This window comes from Rhinopithecus bieti, unplaced genomic scaffold, assembly GCF_001698545.2.
Source record: "Rhinopithecus bieti isolate Rb0 unplaced genomic scaffold, ASM169854v2 scaffold_38631, whole genome shotgun sequence".
Lineage (NCBI taxonomy): Eukaryota > Metazoa > Chordata > Mammalia > Primates > Cercopithecidae > Rhinopithecus > Rhinopithecus bieti.
Genome location: NW_016817145.1, coordinates 1,312,550 through 1,332,887, shown reverse-complemented (window position 1 = coordinate 1,332,887; position 20,338 = coordinate 1,312,550). Strand labels below are relative to the sequence as shown.

At 38.8% G+C, this 20,338-nt stretch overlaps 1 protein-coding gene and 1 long non-coding RNA gene across 2 annotated transcripts in view; one reads left to right on the top strand and one right to left on the bottom strand.

Annotated features, from left to right (window-relative positions):
* Positions 1-15,961, top strand: part of ATAD2 (ATPase family AAA domain containing 2) — an 83,469-nt gene extending 67,508 nt beyond the window's left edge. The window contains exons 23-28 of the mRNA XM_017855876.1: positions 1,108-1,230; positions 1,409-1,552; positions 6,811-7,203; positions 9,524-9,657; positions 12,737-12,865; positions 14,628-15,961. Coding sequence (XP_017711365.1) covers positions 1,108-1,230; positions 1,409-1,552; positions 6,811-7,203; positions 9,524-9,657; positions 12,737-12,865; positions 14,628-14,669 — 965 coding nt within the window. The 3' untranslated portion in view covers positions 14,670-15,961. The remainder of the gene's footprint in view (positions 1-1,107; positions 1,231-1,408; positions 1,553-6,810; positions 7,204-9,523; positions 9,658-12,736; positions 12,866-14,627) is intronic.
* LOC108517774 (uncharacterized) overlaps positions 1,032-20,338 on the bottom strand; it is a 21,949-nt gene continuing 2,642 nt past the window's right edge. The window contains exons 2-3 of the long non-coding RNA XR_001882205.1: positions 14,601-14,762; positions 1,032-1,215 (exon numbers count right to left, since the gene is read on the bottom strand). This is a non-coding gene — a long non-coding RNA (uncharacterized LOC108517774). The remainder of the gene's footprint in view (positions 1,216-14,600; positions 14,763-20,338) is intronic.

The window sequence follows — 20,338 nt, the reverse complement described above, 5'->3', positions numbered from 1 at the left end:
GGCTTTCTGTTTTAAATTGGTGCTTCTTGTTAGATAGATTGATTAGTATAGGAAACTACTGAAAATGTTTTCAACAATTGAAAAGCTTACTATTCTTTCCCTCGCAGTCCTCTAGCTTACCTTCCCTAGGCATATCCCTGTAGTTCAGAGTTCTGGAGTTAACCAGTGGGAAACAGACTAACAAGATGAGGAACACTCCATTGTACCTAGGAAGAAGGAACGAGGTACCCTGGAGGCAGAGGGCCTTCAGTCATGCTGCTGCTGCTGCTCCCTTTCTGTCTATTGTGGCAGTCTAAAATTACTTCAGGCTAGTGGTGTCAAATGTTAGTGGACATCACAAGTCTCCTAAAGGACTTCATAAAATATGGATCACTGGATCCCATCTCTAGGGTTTCTGATTCTGTAGGTGTGGACCCTGAGAATTTGCATTTCCAGTGAGTTTCCCTGTGACACTGATGCTGCTGGGTTCAGGAATCACTACTTAGACCTTGCCCTGACTTTCTTCAGGCCCAAATGCCATTTTAGAAAGCCCACTTCAACATTCTGCATGTAATATACTGTATAACCTGGGAGTGAATTTTGCAGGCTCTTGTCCTTTGAGGAGTATTGATGTGGCTCAAGCAATCCTGCATTCACTTATTCCGTCTTCTGCCTCAAATCATATTCCAGTTTGTAGTATTCTGAGCTTAGGATTTTCCCAGTGTTTCCTGTGGAGGGTTGCTTTTTCATTGTCTTTGTCTAGTTTCTTTGTCAATGCAATAACAACCTCTATATACCTCTTGCAAAATTCTTTCACATTCCTTGTTCACTAATGACACTGATAGCCTTCTCTTTTAATTTTTGTTATTGTTTGATTTCTTGCTATTGATTGAATTTTTTTTTTTTTCTGATATTTCAAAGGGATCTAAACAGGACAGAGAGTAAAATTGTTTGGGTTTAGTCTGCTGTATTGAATCCGATGTCCAGAACATTAGATTAGCACCAGAAACAGAATAGGACAAAAAGGAATTGTAAGAGCTACTACTATCTTAGCCCAATATGCTGAGTTTATTTTTGTTATATTATTGAAAGGGGAAATTAAAACTTACAATTTTATTCACTTCATAGATCGTCTTATTAGGCATAGAGCCTGTGCTTTAAGAGATACTGCCTATGCCATAATTAAAGAAGAACTTGATGAAGACTTTGAGCAGCTCTGTGAAGAAATTCAGGAATCTAGAAAGAAAAGAGGTAGGAAAGTGATTTGGTTGATTTGTACCAACCTAATATTATGAATGAATTTCAGAATATATGAATTTCAGAAGCATATGAAAAGGATGCTTCAGATGTATTTTGTACTTTTAGTTAATCCTTCATGTAATTTTGAAATCTGGAAATCCTTTTGACATCCCACATATCTATTTATAAGGTTGTAGCTCCTCCAAATATGCCCCATCTTACTACCATGTGATGCCAAAGCAAAGTTCCACTCTTGCTGGTGACAAAAGATCAGACCCAGAGCAGAATGAAAAGCTAAAGACACCAAGTACTCCCATGGCTTGCAGCACTCCTGGTAAGTACTCGAGTAGTTTTCATTTATGAAATTATAACTTTATTCTTTACTAATGCCATTCACTTTCTCCCTTATTTTCCTTTATTTGTGTTAAAGCAATGAATTACATTGATTTTCTTACTATTAAGACAACTTTGCATTCTTGAAATAAATCCAAGTTTATAATGTACCACTTGCAACCCAAAAGTCACCATCTAATTGTGGACTAACTGGGTTTGAAACTGATGTCTGTAAATTCTGGTCTATTTCCTACTCTCCCTTATTCTTAAGAGGTAACTCCAGAGATTACCAATTCAAAGCCTGTAGGGTTTTCTGAGGCCTGCCTTCCTTGGCAGACTTTTAATTCCAATTTTTGTTCTTTAAGCCCCATTGTCAGACTCTGCTCAGCTTCTTAGCCTCTGTTATTCATTTGTTTTCCCAGATTTTGGCACTGTAATTCCTCACTACTTTTTTTTTTTTTTTTGAGACAGAGTCTCGCTCTGTCACTCAGGCTGGAGTGCGGTGGCGCAATCTCGGCTCACTGCAACCGCTGCGTCCCGGGTTCCTGCCTCAGCCTCCCAAGTAGCTGCGACTATAGGTGCCTGCCACCAAGCCTGGCTAATTTTTTTTTTTTAGATGGGTTTTCACCATGTTAGCCAGGATGGTCTCGATCTCATGATCTCATGATCTGCCTGCCTCAGCCTCCCAAAGTGCTTGGATTACAGGCGTGAGCCACCGCGCCTGGCCATTCCTCACTACCTTTTTAGATCTCTGTGTGCGTGTTAAGGTTAGGGTTAGCGGTGTTTGCTGGTGTTAGAACCTTCTATTGCAAGTTTGTCCATCCTCGGGTAACTGATTTGAGATAGAGAAAGAGTAAACCCTTCTTTTGAAGAAATGGGAGGAGGCAGCTAGGAAAGGAAAGATAAGAGAAGAAAATTAGCAAGAGGCCTTCAGTACCAGAATGCTGACAGTCAAATCAACTTTAAGTAAGAATATATATGTGTGGAAATTAATGACATGGAAATTGGCTCCCTTAAAACAATCGTTTGATAGATTACCCAACAGGATTACATATTTTGTATCCACCAAAAAACATGTACAAGAATATTCAAAGAAGCAGTATTCATAATATTAGGTTGGTACAAAAGTGGTTGCAGTTTTGCTATTAAAAGTCATGGTTCAACACTGGGAGTAGCTCAAATGCCCGTTACCAGTAGAATGGAAAGATATGAATTATTATACAATGAGAATCCTTAAACGTTAACTATATACAACAGCATAGATGAACCTCCCAATGTTGAGTGAATCCTAGATACATTCACATGTGACATAAAATTTATATATGAAGTCAAAAATGGGCAAAACTAATCCATGCTGTTATAAATCAGGATACTGTTTACCTTTTAGGATATTATGACTAGAATTAGAATAAGGGTGATTTGGAATGTTAGTATATATTCTGTTTCTCAATCTGGGTGCCGATTATGTGAGTTTCTTCTGTTTGTGGATATTCATTTCATGTTTATGTTCTGAGTACAATTGACCCTTGAATAATACGAGTTTGAGGTGCACAGGTCCACATATGTGTGGATTTTTTTCAATAAATACCTTGGAAATGCTTTTGGACTTTGCAACAGTTTGAAAAAACTTGCAGATTGAATTGCATAGCCTAGAAATAGTGAAAAAATTAGGTATGTCACAGATGCATACAATATGTATAGACAGTAGTCTATTTTATCACTTACCACTATAAAATATACACAAGTCTATTTTTAAAAGTTAACATTTATCAAAACTTAACACACAAACACAGATCGTACATAGCACCATTTGCGGTCAAGAGAAATGTAAACAAATGTAAAGATTCAGTATTAAATGACAACTAGGTCGGGGGCAGTGGCTCACGCCTGTAATCCCAGCGCTTTGGGAGGCCAAGGCAGGCAGATCACGAGGTCAGGAGATCAAGACCACCCTGGCTAATACAGTGAAACCCCATCTCTACTAAAAATCCAAAAAATTAGCCGGGCATGGTGGCGGGCGCCTGTAGTCCCAGCTACTTGGGAGGCTGAGGCAGGAGAATGGCGTGAACCCGGGAGGCGGAGCTTGCAGTGAGCTGAGATCGCACCACTGCACTCCTGCCTGAGCAACAGAGCGAGACTCTGTCTCAAAAAAATAAGAGATAAATAAATCACAACTGCATAAAATTAACTGTAGTAAATAACTGTACTACCATAATTTCGGAGCTACCTCCTGTTGCTGTGTGGTGAGCTCAAGTTTCGTGAATATCTACTTAAAACGATGTGTGATGTGGTGAGCAGTTGGCCTCTCCAGTAAATTGCTTATTGCAATAGAAAGTGATTTGCAGTTCTCAAGTATTTTTTATTGTGTTTAGCATAGTACAAAAAACCTTGAGTAACACCATAGGACACATAGGAGGTGCCACTAGTAATGCTGGAAGTGCTCCCGAGAAGCAGAGAAAGTCATAACTTTCTAAGATAAAGTTGAATTGCTTGATACATGCCATAGATTGAGGTCTGCAGCTCTAGTATCCTGCCCTTTCAAGACAAATGAATCCAGTGTAAGGACCATTGAAAACAACAGTAATAATAATAAAGAGCCAGGCGTGGTGGCTCACGCCTGTAAACCCAGCACTTTGGGAGGCTGAGGCGGGTGGATCACTTGAGGTCAAGAATTTGAGACAAGCCCGGTCAACATGATGAAACCCCGTCTCTACTACAAATTAAAAAAATTAGCCAGGTGTGGTAGAGAGTGCCTGTAATCCCAGCCACTAGGGAGGCTGAGGCACAAGAATCACTTGAACCCAAGAGGTGGAGTTTGCAGTGAGCCAGATTGCATCACTGCACTGCAGCCTGGCTAACGAAGCGAGACCCTTGTCTCAAAAGAAAGAAAAGAATACTGCTTGCAGTGGCTCACACATGTAATCCCAGCACTTTGGGAGGTCAAGGTGGGCAGATCGCCTGAGGTCAGGAGCTCAAGACCAGCCTGACCAACATGGTGAAACCCCGTCTCTACTAAAAATACAATAACTAACTGGGCATGGTGGTGCGCACCTGTTGTAATCCCAGCTCCTCCTGTAATCTCAACTCCTCGGGGGACTGAGGCAAGAGAATTGCTTGAACCCGGCGGGGCGGAGGTTGCAGTGAGCCGAGATCACGCCACTGCCTTCCAGCCTGGGCAATAGAGCAAGACTGTCTCAAAAAATAAAGAAAGAAAAGAAGGAAATTTGTGAAGCTGTTGTTGCAGCTACACTAGCAGATGCAAAAACTTTGTACTTTTTGTGAAATACCTTTTGTCTGATACTGAAAATGCAGCTTTTATCCGGATGCAAGATTGCTATAAGAAAGGAAGGCATACCTGTAGATTCTAATACAATTCTAGAAGAAATGAAGTCATTATATGACAAAGCAGAAGGAATTTAATGCCAGCAAAAGATGGTTTGATAATTTTAGAAAGGTTTGGCTTTAAAAATATCAAGATAGGGCCAGTCGCGGTGGCTCACGCCTGTAATCCCAGCGGTTTGGGAGGCCAAGGTGGGCGAATCACGAGGTCAGGTGATCGAGACCATCCTGGCTAACACGGTGAAACCCCATCGCTACTAAAAATACAAAAAATTAGCCAGGCATGGTGGTGGGCACCTATAGTACAGCTACTTGGGAGGGTGAGGCAGAAGAATGGCGTGAACCCGGGAGCTGGAGCTTGCAGTGAGCTGAGATTGCGCCACAGCACTCCAGCCTGGGGGACGGAGTGAGACTCCATCTCAACAAAAAAAAAAGAAATCAAGATAACAAGAGAAGCAGCTTCTGACAACCAAGAGGCAGCAGACAAGCTCCCAGACACCATTAAGAAAATCACTGGACAGAGGCCAGGCACTGTGGCTCGTGTCTGCAATCCCAGCACTTTGGGAGGCCAAGGTGGTAGGATTGCTTGAGGCAAGGAGTTTAAGACCAGCCTGGGCAACAGAGCAAGACCCCATCTCTAAAAAGCCAAACAAACAAAACACTCGCCAGGCATGGTGGCACACATTTGTAGCCCTACCTTCTTGGGAGACTGAGGCAGGATGATTGCTTAAGCCCAGGAGTTCAAGGCTGCAGTGAGCTATTGATTATGCCACAGCACTCCAGCCTGGGTGACAGAGCAAGACCCCGTCTCAAAAAAGGAAAGAAAGAAGTAAAGGAAAAAAACGACTGGGGAGAAAGATAATCTTTCATTGTCCTTTGTCACTTCTACTACCTAAAAGTTTTACCACTTCTTTCCAGGACTTCTGCTGTGTGGTTATACTGCATCTAGTCTAGACAGAATATTTAACCTCTCTGTACCTTAGTTTCTTCATCTATAAACTGACGATGATAATGGTAGCAAACTTCATTGGGTTAAAGTGAAACTTTTGTTTTTGTTTTTGAGACAGAGTCTCGCTCTGTTGCCCAGGCTGGAGTGCAGTGACATGATCTCAACTCGCTGCAAGCTCCGCCTCCCGGGTTCACACCATTCTCCTGCGAGTAGCTGGGACTACAGGCACCCGCTACCATGCCCAGCAAATTTTTTTGTATTTTTAGTAGCGATGGGGTTTCACCGTGTTAGCCAGGATGGTCTCGATCTGACCTCATGATCCGCCCGCCTCAGCCTCCCAAAGTGCTGGGATTACAGGCGTGAGCCGCCATGCCTGGCCTGGTTAAAGTGAAATTTTAATGAGCAAGCATACATAAGGGACTTAGAAGAATTCCTAGTATATGCTTGGTGCAGTGGGTTACGCCTGTAGTTGTAGCTACTCAGGTGGCTGAGGTAGGAGGATTGCTTGAGCCCAGGAGTTTGGGGTTGTAGTGCGCCATGACTGTGCTTGTGTGTAGCCATTGCACTCCAGTCTAGGCAATGTAGTAAGATAGTTTCTAGTATATGATAAATGCTCACTCAATAAGTGTAGCCTATTTCAAGTTTGGCCCTTCTTCCAGTCCATTTCTCATACTGCTGCCAAAGTAATGTTTGCAAAATATGCATCAGACAGATCATGTCAGTACGTTCCTTAAAATTATTCAAGATTAAAAGTATTCAAGATAAAATAATTTTTACCATTTTATGATCTGGGCCTTACCCACTTCCTCCACCTTCTCACAGTATGCTCTATTCTTGTTTCTGTATTTTAACCATACAAAACTACTGTGGTTTCTCACTATTTATCCTTTCATATATCAGGGTTTTTCACTCTTTGAATTTTAGAAAATGGTTGAATGTTCTTTCATCATTTTTCTTTAAATTTCTTGAAGCTCAGTTGAAGAGGAAAATTCGCAAAAAGTCAAAATGGTACTTAGGCACCATAAGAAAGCGAAGGAGGATTTCACAGGCAAAGGATGATAGCCAGAATGCCATGGATCACAAAATTGAGAGTGATACAGAGGAAACTCAAGACACAAGTGTAGATCATAATGAGACCGGAAACACAGGAGAGTCTTCAGTGGAAGAAAACGAAAAGCAGCAAAATGCCTCTGAAAGCAAACTGGAATTGAGAAATAATTCAAATACTTGTAATATCGAGAATGAGCTTGAAGACTCTAGGAAGACTACAGCATGTACAGAATTAAGGAGAGAGAAGACTGCTTGCAATGGAGATGCTTCTAGCTCTCAGATAATACATATTTCTGATGAAAATGAAGGAAAAGGTACATCTTTTTCAATTAAAATAATTTACTAATTTTAAAAGATATTTCAAAGTTTCTAAACAATGAATTGCATCTTAGTTTGTTGCTTTTTGCTTGCCTTTCAGAGCACAGATGTTAGTTAATTAGAAAACAATAGCAGTATGTTTACTATTGAGCTAGTAAGGATAGTTACAAGCTGTGGCATCAAACAGACCTAGATTTGAGCCTCCAATTCACTACTTAGTAGCTTGTGACCTTTGGCAAGATACTTAACTTGTTAGTCTGTTTGCTCATCTGCAAAATTGGGGCAGATAGACAGTTGCTTGGTAATGAGATATTTTGAAGATTAAATGTAACAAACTAAAGCATATGATACCCTTTCATTTTTAAGCAAAATAAGAGTCTGCTATGATTCTTGCTGAGTGGCATGAAAAACTCTTACCCACCCTGATCATTTTTCTATAACCCTTATTGTAGGTTAAGTTCAAGATTTTTTATATTTATTCCACGGATCCTGCTCCGCAAATTTTCTATTTAGAATTGTCCTCATTTGAATCTTCTGGAACCCTTGACAGTAGGTTTGTTTGGATTTTAGAAAAGCCAAACATTATTTAATCATACAAAGCAGGCCGGGCACGGTGGCTCAAGCCTGTAATCCTAGCACTTTGGGAGGCCGAGACGGGTGGATCACGAGGTCAGGAGATCGAGAGCATCCTGGGTAACACGGTGAAACCCCGTCTCTACTAAAAAAAAAAAAAAAATCATACAAAGCAAAATAGTGGATAGTGGGGCCAAAATTTATTTTGGTCAAAATAAGCATTGACTAAGTTAATGGACTTTTTTTTTTTCCCAGTGACTGATACACTGAATGCAAGCCTTTTGCAAGGGCTTCTTTGACATGAGTTCTAAGTGTATTTGAGTAACTAGCAGTAGTAGTCTAGGATATACTTTCTAGTGTGAATATTTTAAATGTTAATCTTCTGGCTGTATAATATGTTTTGGTTTGAATCAGATTTGCTTTATTTTTCTTGTATCGTTTTCTTTTTAACAAGAATACTATTTAGCGGTACAGGTACTTGCTTAGATATCAAGAAATCTGGGTTCTTATCCTGGCTCTCACAACAATTAGACGTATATCCTTAGAAAAGTATCTTCACAGCCGGGCACGGTAGCTCACGCCTGTAATCCCAGCCCTTTGGGAGGCTGAGGTGGATGGATCACGAGGTCAGGAGTTCGAGACCAGCCTGGCCAATATGGTGAAACCCCGTCTCTACTAAAAATACAAAAATTAGCTGGGCATGGTAGTACACGCCTGTAGTTCCAGCTGCACCGGAGGCTGAGGCAGGAGAATCGCTTGAACCCGGGAGGCGGAGGCAGAGGTTGCAGTGAGCCGAGATCATGCCACTGCACTCCAACCTGGGTGACAAAAAAGACTCCATCTCAAAAAAAAAAAGAAAGAAAGAAAGAAAAGTCTCTTTACCTCTCCTAGCCTTATTTTTCTCATTTATCGTTGAGTGTATTGTTCTAAGTCATGGATCAGCAGACTCTTATTTAAAGAACCAAATGCCAGATAGTTAAATACTTTAGCCTACACAGGGGCCCATACAATCTTGGTCTCTGTGACAACTACTCAACCCTGCTGGGAAAACTACATTGACAGTAGATCCAATTGATGTGGCTGGGTTGGTTGGTTTGTTTTGAGACAGAGTCTTCCTCTGTCATCCAGGCTGGATTTCAGTGGCATGATCTCTGCTCACTGCAACTTCTGCCTCTTGGGCTCAAACAATCCTCCAACCTCAGCCTCCCAAGCAGCTAGGACTATAGGCATGTACCACCATGCGCAGCTAATTTTTTTTTTTTTTTTTAAAGAGACGAGGTTTTTCCATGTTGCCCAGGCTGGTCTTGAACTCCTGGACTCAAGGGATTCACCTGCCTCGGCCTCCCAAAGTGCTGGAATTACAGGCAGGCTGTGTTCTAATAAAACTTAATTTACAGTGATAGGCCAGATTTTGACCATGGATGGTATTTACAACCCCTGTTCTAGATTATTGAGGTCCCTTCTAGCTTTTCAGTTCTATGTGTCTTGTGCCCAAGTAGAAGACATTCTAACCTGTTGAGACTCCCCTACAAATACTCAGTATGAAACACACGTCTCAAACTGTCCTTAATTTTTGAGTGTATGAGTGGCGGTATCTCAATCTTACAACAGAATGAGTTAATAAGCCAGAATTGCTGTTTATGTCCTTAGTAAACATGCCCTGTTTAATCTGCCTATTATTATTATTTATTTTAGGCATCATATGTATGGACCAAATAATAATTATTTGATTTTTCATTCTAGAAATGTGTGTTCTGCGAATGACTCGAGCTAGACGTTCCCAGGTAGAACAGCAGCAGCTCATCAGTGTTGAAAAGGCTTTGGCAATTCTTTCTCAGCCGACACCCTCACTTGTTGTGGATCATGAGCGATTAAAAGTATGTAAATTGAAATCATAATGCTTTTACTCTGCAGATTAGTAATCCCCAAACACTGGCTTGTGACTAGTAGCATTCTGGCTACATGGGATTTACATGAAAAAGTAAAACGTTTTTTCCTTCAAGCTTCCCTTTACTGTTCTGCTCCTTCCCCTGTTCCAAATTAAGAATAGGTCAGGCGCGGTGGCTCACGCCTGTAACCCCAGCATTTTGGGAGGCCGAGGTGGGCGGATCACCTGAGGTCAGGAGTTCAAGACCAGCCTGGCCAACAGTGCGAAACCCTGTTTTTACTAAAAATAAAAAATTAGGCTGGGCGTAGTGACTCGTGCCTGCAGTCCCACCCATCTCTACTAATAAAGTACAAAAACAAAATTAGCCGGGCATGGTAGCAGGCGCCTGTAGTCCCAGCTACTCAGGAGGCTGAGGCAGGAGAATGGCATGAACCCAGGAGGTGGAGCTTACAGTAAGCCGAGATCGCACCACTGCACTCCAGCCTGGGTGACAGAGTGAGACTCTGTCTCAAAATGAACAAATAAATAATAGATAAAATAAAATAAAAAATTAGTTGGGTGTGGTGGTGGGCACCTGTATTCCCAGCTACTGGGGAGGCTGAGGCAGGAGAATCACTTGAAACCGGAGGCGGAGGTTGCAGTGAGCCAAGATCGTGCCACTGCACTCCAGCTGGGTGACAAGAGCAAAACTCTATCTAAAAAAGAAAAGAATTATTACTATTATTTTTTAATATAAAATAGATTTTTATTTCTTAAAAAAAAAAGACAAAGTCTCACTATGTTGCCCAGTTTGGTCTTGAACTCCTGAGCTCAAGTAATCCTCCCACCTCAGCCTCCCAAAGTGCTAGGATTATAGGCATGAGCCACCATGCCTGGCCCAAAATTAAGAATTATATCCAAGGATCCGTGGTAGGAATCAAAGGGAAAATAAAATAGCTAAGTGATTCTTATAGCTGCCATGTTACCTGTTGCTCATTCTTTTCCCCTGCCTAGTCCCCTAAATTCAATTTTCAACCTAAGCACTGTAATAAAATGACATCCTAATAGCTAATAATACTTGCCTTTGTTTTTTTGTTGGTTTTTTGGGTTTTTTTTTTTTTTTTTTTTTTTTTTCGGAGTCTCGCTGTGTCACCCAGGCTGGAGTGCAGTGGCCGGATCTCAGCTCACTGCAAGCTCTGCCTCCCGGGTTCACGCCATTCTCCTGCCTCAGCCTCCCGAGTAGCTGGGACTACAGACGCCCGCCACCACGCCCGGCTAGTTTTTTTTTTTGCATTTTTCAGTAGAGACGGGGTTTCACTGTGTTAGCCAGGATAGTCTCGATCTCCTGACCTTGTGATCCGCCCGTCTTGGCCTCCCAAAGTACTGGGATTACAGGCTTGAGCCACCGCGCCCAGCCAATACTTGCCTTTGTTAAACTGAACTCTTCTTGCCATATCTGTAACAGTTGACACTATAGATAAGTCTTCTTCCTAAACTATTGTGTCCTTAAATCATCCTTGCCTTCAACTACTTTTGTAAGCGTCTCACGGTTTTTCTGATCATTTGCTCTGTTATTCTTTACTTTTGGAATAGCCATCACCTCTGTAAGGGTGATCCTACATCTGGAACTCCACACCCTGACACACCTAAACAACAGTCTTATCTCCTCAACCAACAACTTGGATGTGTTACAGTTGCCTTAACATATTTGAAATAAGATTGATTTCTTGCCCTTTTCCTTCAAAAGTAAAAACATTTTGCACCTCAATTCCAATTTACCTGTTTTATTTTGGCCACATTTCAAGTCTGAGAACATTATACATTTATCAAAGATACATTATTTGTAATACAGATAAGAGTTTTGGCATTTTAGAGGGAAGTCTGCCCTGTTTAAGTACAAAGTGAACCTGTTAGTACTAATGAACTTAGGAAAGCCTTTCTCTTGAAAGTAGCAGAGCTAATAAGAACTCAATGTCTACACTTCTTAGAGAAGGAAGCAGCAATATTCCTGGAGTAGTTTCTCTCAAAAAACTGTAGTCTTTCTGAAAACTCTGTTAAAAGTATGTGTGGAACTGAAAGTCCATATAAATCTCATGACAGTAAAATGGTATTCCTAGTGCTGAAACAGGAACTTGTGTGTAAGTTCACCGTGTTACGTTGTTTGGGGTTAAGAGTAGCAATTACTATTCTACTTAATTGTTATAAATTTTACAGCTTTGTTCTGCTCAGTATACATGTATGTCATTCAGAGTCAATTCATTACTGAGACTATTTCAATTTTTACTTTTTCTGATAATATAACCCATCAAAATGGACTATGTAATAGTACAGTATATCCATTAGGCATGCAATAAATAATGGCCTTTTATCAGAGGATATACTTGCTATAGAATAATTTGCATAAAAGATGTAGTTGGAGGTGACTAATTAATGTATTAAATTGCAGTTTTTAACAATGTATTGGTCCCATACATTGTTTTTATGACCATTACCTGTAGCCATTTTAGTTGGTTGTTACTTAACTATAATGGTGTGTTTTTGTTAGTTATGAGGTAATGGCAGCATATTCTGGTAGGGCCAGACTTGAAGAATTACAGAAATCCAGTAAGTCCACCATTTTAGTCATGAGAAAAAAACACTTAGCAGATGGAAATCCTTTTTATATAAGAACCCTGAAGTGGTGAGGTAGTTCACCATTTATGTAGTATCTTTTTTAGTTTCACATAATAAAATTAGTTAAAATGTACTTATACTATCATAAAATCTCCTGCAAAAAAGCTTTGCTTTTCTCCTGTTAATCTAAATTGAGGTTAGTTTTTAATTTGTAGATGCTTATGGCTAGACTTAGAATTGGCAATCCCCTCAGCTCTAGTTTTTAGACTAGGAGTTACTCAAGGTCAAGGCCAGGATTATAGATAGATTTAAGTACATTTAAATGTCAGAGCCACTGCCAGAGGCTGCCCTGTGTCATCAGATGACTTGGTCTGCCCTCTGTCAGGCTTTTAATAATTCCCCAAACCTTCTAAATTAAGTATCTTGTTTGAGGAAGTTTCTCTCTCACACATATTGACACTCATATTTTCTTTTAGAATCTTTTGAAGACTGTTGTTAAAAAAAGTCGAAACTACAACATATTTCAGTTGGAAAATTTATATGCAGTAATCAGCCAGTGTATTTATCGGCATCGCAAAGACTATGATAAAACATCACTTATTGAGGTAAACTCTTGAGTGGAAACTTTTTACAAATGCTCTTATGGTCACATTAATATATCACTTATGTAGGATTGTTGAGGCTTTATTTAATGTGTAAGAAACTGATTGTAAGAACTTAAAGACCATCTTTCTATTTCCAAAATTGATGTCCCATTCCATAAAGATCATTTTTAATATGTGGATTATGCATTATTTCTAAATGCAAATGAGTTTAGTATTTTTCCAATCTAGGACTTAGTTTGTGTATTTGTTTATTTATTTAGAGACAGGGTCTCTGTCTCCCAGGCTGGAGTGCAGTGGTGTGATCTCAACTCACTGCAACCTCCACCTCCTGGGTTCAAGCAATCCTCCTGCCTCAGCCTCCTAAGTAGCTGGGACCACAGGCGCCTGCCATCATGCCCAGCTAATTTTTGTGTTTTTTGTAGAGATAAGGTTTTGCTGTGTCACCCACTCTGATCTTGAGCTCCTGAGCTCAAGCCATCCACCCGCCTCAGCATCCCAAAGTACTGGAATTACAAACATCAGCCACTACACCCAGCCAATAGTTTGTGTCTTTAATAAATAGTGGAACATAAATTATGAATACCCTTTTTGTGTGTGTGTATTAATGAAGAATAATAGCTTCTTTTAAGACTTGTCAGCCAGGCACAGTGGCTCATGCCTGTAATCCTAGCACTTTGGGAAGCCAAGGCGAATGGATTGCTTGAGCCCAGGAGTTCAAGACTAGCCTGGCCAACATGGTGAAACCCCATCTACTAAAACAACAAAAATTAGCCAGATGTGGTGGCGTGCACCCATAGTCCTAGCTACTTGGGTGGCTGAGGCATGAGAATCACTCGAACCTGGGAGGCAGAGGTTGCAGTGAGCCGAGATCAAGCCACTGCACTCCAGCCTGGACAACAGAGTAAGACTCTGTCTTTAAAAAAAAAGACTTGTGTACTTAATCTTCCTTTATAGTAGGTATTAGAGTGTTAATTATAGCATTATTTATTTTTGAGACAGGATCTTTCTCTGTCACCCAGGCTGGAGTTCAGTGGCAAGAACATAGCTCACTATAACCTGGAACACCTGAGCTCAGGCAATCCTGCCTCAGCTTTCCAAGTAGCTGAGATTATAGGCAAGCGCCACCACACTGGGCTAATTTTTAAATTTCTTATAGAGATGGAGGTTTTGCTATGTTGCCTAGGATGGTCCCAAATTCCTAGCTTCAAGCAGTCCTCCCGCCTCAGCCTCTCAAAGTGCTGGCATTAACAGGCAGGAGCCACCATGCCTGGCCTTATTATTTTTAATAACAGATCATTTCACCAGATAGAGTGCTAAATTAAAAAAAAAAAGATATTACTTACCTATGCATATTATTGGTAACTACAGAATATAAAACTGATACCCATTAGTATATATATAGTATTTAGTATACCTACTAAAGTATACTATGTAGTATAATATATATAATATTGATATTTACAAAGTGTAAAATACTAAACTCTTTAACTACATTAGTACCTTGATGAATACTATTTGAATTTAACATAAGATGAATGCACCCCAGACTCATTTCAAAGTTATTTAAATAATGAAGTCCTACAGGTAAAATCAGTTTATGTGGCAGTCTTAAATATTGAACTGAATGTTTATTTTCACTATCAAATATATACATGACTATTAATATTCTTAAGGTTGTTTACTGAAAAAAAAAGTAATGAAATGTTTCTTTAGCTTATTCCATATTGAAACTTACTATTTGCTCTTCCTCCCCTTTATCTAGAAAATGGAGCAAGAGGTAGAAAACTTCAGTTGTTCCAGATGATGATGTCATGGTATCGAGTATTCTTTATATTCAGTTCCTATTTAAGTCATTTTTGTCATGTCCGCCTAATTGATGTAGTATGAAACCCTGCATCTTTAAGGAAAAGATTAAAATAGTAAAATAAAAGTATTTAAACTTTCTTATTTATGTACATATTAAGATAAATGTCATGTGTAAGATAACTGATAAATATTGGAACTTTGCTAGAACAAGATCCTGTAGTAATAGTAATAATAGTTGAAGTTTATCCAATTCTTAATAAAGTTATTTTGTTAACTAATGTTTTATGGCACTTAAGAGTAATTAACAGCGTTAAATTCTGTTGGTATTAAGCACTTTTAATTTTATCCTTCTTAAAAATAGTTTATTGTATCAGACAAGAAACTTACTTAACCATTGTGTCCTTCCCATCTTTTTTGTCATCTTTGTTTTCTTTAATGCCCTCCTGCCATCTGCCTTGAGATTCCCTTGTCTTCACTGAAAAGCCACAGTGCAAGTCATGATTTGCGGGAGGGCTCTTGAACAACTTCTGGCTGCACCACAATTCTGTACTTGAGTATCACAGTTATTGTTTTGAGACAAACATTTTATAATTCTAATTTGGGTTAATAAAGATTTTAAATATTTCTTGGTTTACTTTTGTAATTATATACACAACAAATGTATTAATAACTACCTTGTTAAACACCTTTTAATAGCACAAAGTTTTTATATTTGCAAGCTGTTGATATCTTTCTAAAATTGTGGTTAGGTTATATTCTATTGATACTTTTATATGCAATTTTATAAATATAAATATTATAATTTTATATTAATGATACCAAAATACATTTCTTAAGGTTAAAAGCATGCACTTCCATGCATACTTGCTTTTGGGGAGAGTGGGAAGAAGACATTCTAATAATTAGTTTGTAAAATAGCTTCTGTTGGAAACCTTTTGAGGGGAATAAGGAATGGTCATCTAAAATGAGAGATTCTGGATTTTAATGCAGTTCAAAGTTGAGCTGTATTTTTGTTGTTGATTTATCTGGATATTGTTTTTAAAGCCTTCTAAAACCTTCTAAAATTTATCTAAGGTAAATTTGATACCTTAATTAGTAGATACTGTCTTATGTAATGCATAAAGCAGTGCCAGTCACTGAGGACATTTAAATATGTCTATATTTCTGGAGATATACATTCTCATTTTTGTTGGTTTATTATAAATTATTCTTCTAGATGCATCTTTTATAACTAGGATTTCATTTTGTGTGTATAGCTTATGTAATAAATTCTAAAGGTGAAAACTGTCTCTAAAATTTGTTTCTATTTCTTAAGTATTTTAAAACATACCAAAGATAATTCAGAGCACAAGAAGTGTAAAATCTGTTCTTTCATGTATTGCTGTGCAAATTTAAAGTGCTGTTGACATTGGAATGTTTATATGGTGCATGTATTTTAGGTACAAAGACTAAAGTGCTTCCTGAAATGTCTTCTACAGATTTTAGAAGTGTTATGGCTACATTCCTATGTAGAGTTTGAAAACCATGCTGAAATTGCCGTGTTGAATGTTATCTCTCATTTGTTGCTCAAAAGTGCAGTTTAGGCAAGAAAAACAAAAGGAACTCAGAATAGAAAGGGAAAAGTGAAACTCTCTTTATTTACAAATGACATGATTTTATATGTAGGAAATCCTTTTTTGAGACATAGTCTCACTCTGTCGCCTAGGCTGGAGTGCAGTGGCATGATCTCGGCTCAGTGCAACCTCTTCCTTCCGGGTTCAAACAATTCTCCCACCTCAGCCTCTTGAGTAGTTGGGACCACAGGCGCATACCACCACGCCCGGCTAATTTTTTATGTAGGAAATCCTAAAGAATCCACAAAAAATCTGTTAGAGGTAATAAAAGAATTCAGCAGGTTGGGTGTGGTGGCACATGCCTGTAATCCCAGAACTTTGGGAGGCCAACATGGGTGGATCACTTGAGCTCAGGAGTTCAAGGCCAGCCTGGACAACATGGTGAAACCCTGTCTCTACAAAAAAAATGCAATCATTAACTGGGCATGGTGACACACACTTGTAGTCCCAGCTATTCCCTGGGAGGCTGAGGCAGCAGGTCAGAGCTTGAGCCCAGGAGGTCAAAGCTGCAGTGAGCCAAGATTGCATTACTGTACTTCAGCCTGGGTGGCAGAGTGAGACTCTGTCTTTTTTAAAAAAAAAAAAAAAAAAAAAAAAAAAATCAGCAGAGTTACAAGATAGAAAACATACTAAAATCAGTTGTATTTCTATATACTAGCAATGAACAGTCCAAAAGGGAAATTGTGAAAGCAATTTTATTTACAATATCTAAAACAGTAAACACTTAGGAATAAATTTAAGCAAGGATATGTAAGAACTTACATACTGATAATTACAAACTGTTGCCAAAAGAAATTAATAAGACCTAAATAAACAGAAAGACAGTCTGTATTCATGGTTTGGAAGACAATACTGGTAAGATGGCAGTAATCCCCAAAGCAGTCTACAGATTCAATGCAATTTCTATCAAAATCCCAATGGCCTTTTTTTGAAAAATAGGAAAGTAAATCCTAAAAATTATATGGTATTACAAGGTACCCTGAATAGTCCAAAAAATCTTGAAAAAGGAGAGAACTCACTTCCTCCTGACTTTGAAACTTACTACAAAGCTACATATATCAAAGCAGTGTAATACAGGCGTAAGGTTAGACATATGGGTCAATGGAATAGAAAGTCCAGAAATAAACCATTATGTCTGTGGTCATTTGATTTTCAACAAGAGTGTCCACATCTATTCAATAGGAAAGAACCATTTCTTCAACAGATGGTGCTGGGACAACTGGATATCCACATGTAAAAGAATGAAGTTAGATCCCTACCTGAGAATAGCTAATGCGTGCTGGGCCTAATACCTAGGTAATGGGTTGATCTGTGCAGCAAACCACCATGGGACACATTTACCTGTGTAACAAACCTGCACATCTTGCACATTTACCCTGGAACTTAAAAGTTGATTTAAAAAAAAAAAAAAAGGATTAAAGACCTAAGTTGAATAGCTAAAAGTAAAATTCTTAGAAGAACACAAGGATATTTTCATGACCTTGAGTTTGGCAATTAGATAAATTGGACTTCATCAAAATTTTAAAATTTTATGCTTCAATAAATAATATAATTAACTCCTAAAACTCAACAACAAAAAGACAACCCAATGGATGTGGATGTTTTTGATGACATTACCAATATTTAGGATACCAGGCAAATATTTTGGAAGATACCTGTTTTCGAATAGTCTAATGTTTTTCTCATGACCAGACCAGGATTATGGGTTTGGGGAAGGAAGATCACAGAGGCAAGGTGGTCATATCAAGGTTGCATACTAGTGGTGTGATTTTTGCCTATTGGTTGACTTTGATCACCAAGTGAAGTAGTATTTCTCAGGTTTCTCCATGGAAAAATTAATCTTTTCTGAACTATACTTCTCTCTTGTGAACTGTACTCTGAAAAGAAGTCACACAATGGACAGCCCACTCTTATGGAGTGAGGAGTTACACTCTGCCATTTATTTTTAGGCCAGTTCTATCAGTGATCCCTAAAATGTAGGCATTGTAGAGTTAATTGAGCTTATTTTAGACTTGTGTCTTCTCCCTACTACTACCCACCTTATACACAGAGTATTTGATTGTTCAAAGTAATGTAATTAAGAGAGTGCTCCCTGACATTGAGGAAAAGATTGCCAGCTTGCCTCCTAATACCCATTCTTCCATTCTTTGTAACGAAGTCCCATTTGGAAAATTATGTTTCATGCATTGCAGCAAAATATGGCCACGTGACTAAATTCTAGCCAATGAGATAGGGAAGTTGCACAGTTTCTAGGAAAGCTCTCTGGAAGGGCAAGGATGAGAGTACTTTCTGCCTTCTGAGCTTCCTATACACACAGACACATATATATACATATATACAGTTAAGAAGCATCTCTGTGTGTGTTCATGATAATTTTAGGGATTCTTGAGTGGATCTCTGTTACTGATAGTGGAATGTAATTCTTAACCAGTAAAAGCATATAAAATAAACATTTTTTTTTTCCAACTTTCATTTCCTATAAGCAGCAGATCCTGAGCAAGGTCTTCAGAGACCCTTAAGCATAAAACATACTGTCTCCAATTCTTACATGTATTTCTTTCTTTATTGTTAACAGCTTTATTGAGGTATAATTTATATATCATAAAATTCACTGATCTTAACAGTACAATTTAATGATTGTTAGTAAATTTACAGAGTTGTGCAACTATCAGCATGAATCAGTTTTAGAACATTTCTGTCTCCCCAAAAGAGAGATTTCCAGTCTCTTCCTCGTGCCCATTTGCAGTCAGTCCTCCTACCCCCAACCCCAGGCATTCCCTAACCTACTTTCTGTCTCTATAGATTTGCATTTTCTGGACATTTCATGTAAGTGAAATTATAGTCTTTTACATCTGGATTCTTTCACTTAACATGTTTTTGAAATTCATCAGTGTTGTAGCATGTATCAGTAATTTGTTGTATTGTGGAACAGTATTTCATTTATGGATATGCCCTTTTGCCTATTCATCCACAGTTAATGGACATTTGGATTGCCTCACATTTTGGCTAATATGAATAGTACTGCTGTGAACATTTACATGCACGTGTGACTCATGTTTTCATTTCTCTTGGATAGATACCTGGGACTAGAATTGCAGAATTATATGGTAAATTTGTGATTATCTTAAACTGCTCTCCAAAGAGGCTGCTCCATTTTACATTTCCATTGGAACTATATGAGGGTTCCAGCTTGTCCACATTCTTACCACCTTTGTTATCATCTGTCCTGTTTTTGTTTGCCTTTTTTTTGTGTGTGTGTGTGTGTGTGTGTGTGAGACAGAGTCTTGCTCTAACACCCAGGCTGGAGTGCAGTGGTGCAATCTTAGCTCATTGCAACCTCCGCCTCCTGGGTTCAAGCATTTCTCCTGCTTCGGCGTCCTGAGTAGCTGATACCACAGGCTCTCACCACCATGCCCAGCTAATTTGTGTGTGTATTTTTACTAGAGACAGGGTTTCGCCATGTTTGTCAGGCTGGTCTCGAACTCCTTGCCTCAAGTGATCCTCCTGCCTCAGCCTCCCAAAGTGCTGGGGTTACAAGGCATGAGCCACCAGGCCTGGCCTTGTTGTCTGCTTTTAATAACCATGCAGGTGGGTACAAAGTGGTACTCTTTGTGGTTAACTGCATTGCTCTAATGATTAATGATGTTGAGAACATTTTTCATGTACTTATTAGCCATTCATATATCATCTTTGTTGAAATGGCCTTTTGAATATTTTAACCATTTTTTAATTGTTTCCTTATTATTGAGTTATGAGAGTTCTTTATATATTCACTTATTTTCAAGAGAGTTGCCAAGGCGGTTGGGAAAGAATAGTTATTTTTTGACAAATGGTGCTGGATTAATTGGATATTCACATGCAAAAAAAAAAAAAAAGGTGAAGGTGAAATTAGATCCTTACCTCACACTGCATAAAACATTAACTCAAAATAGATCAGAGACCTGTCTATAAAAGCTAAAACTATAAAACTTTTAGAAGAGAAGGTAAGAGAAAATCATCATGATCTTTCTTTTTTCTTTTCTTTTCTTTTTTTTTTTTTTTTTTTTTTTTTTTT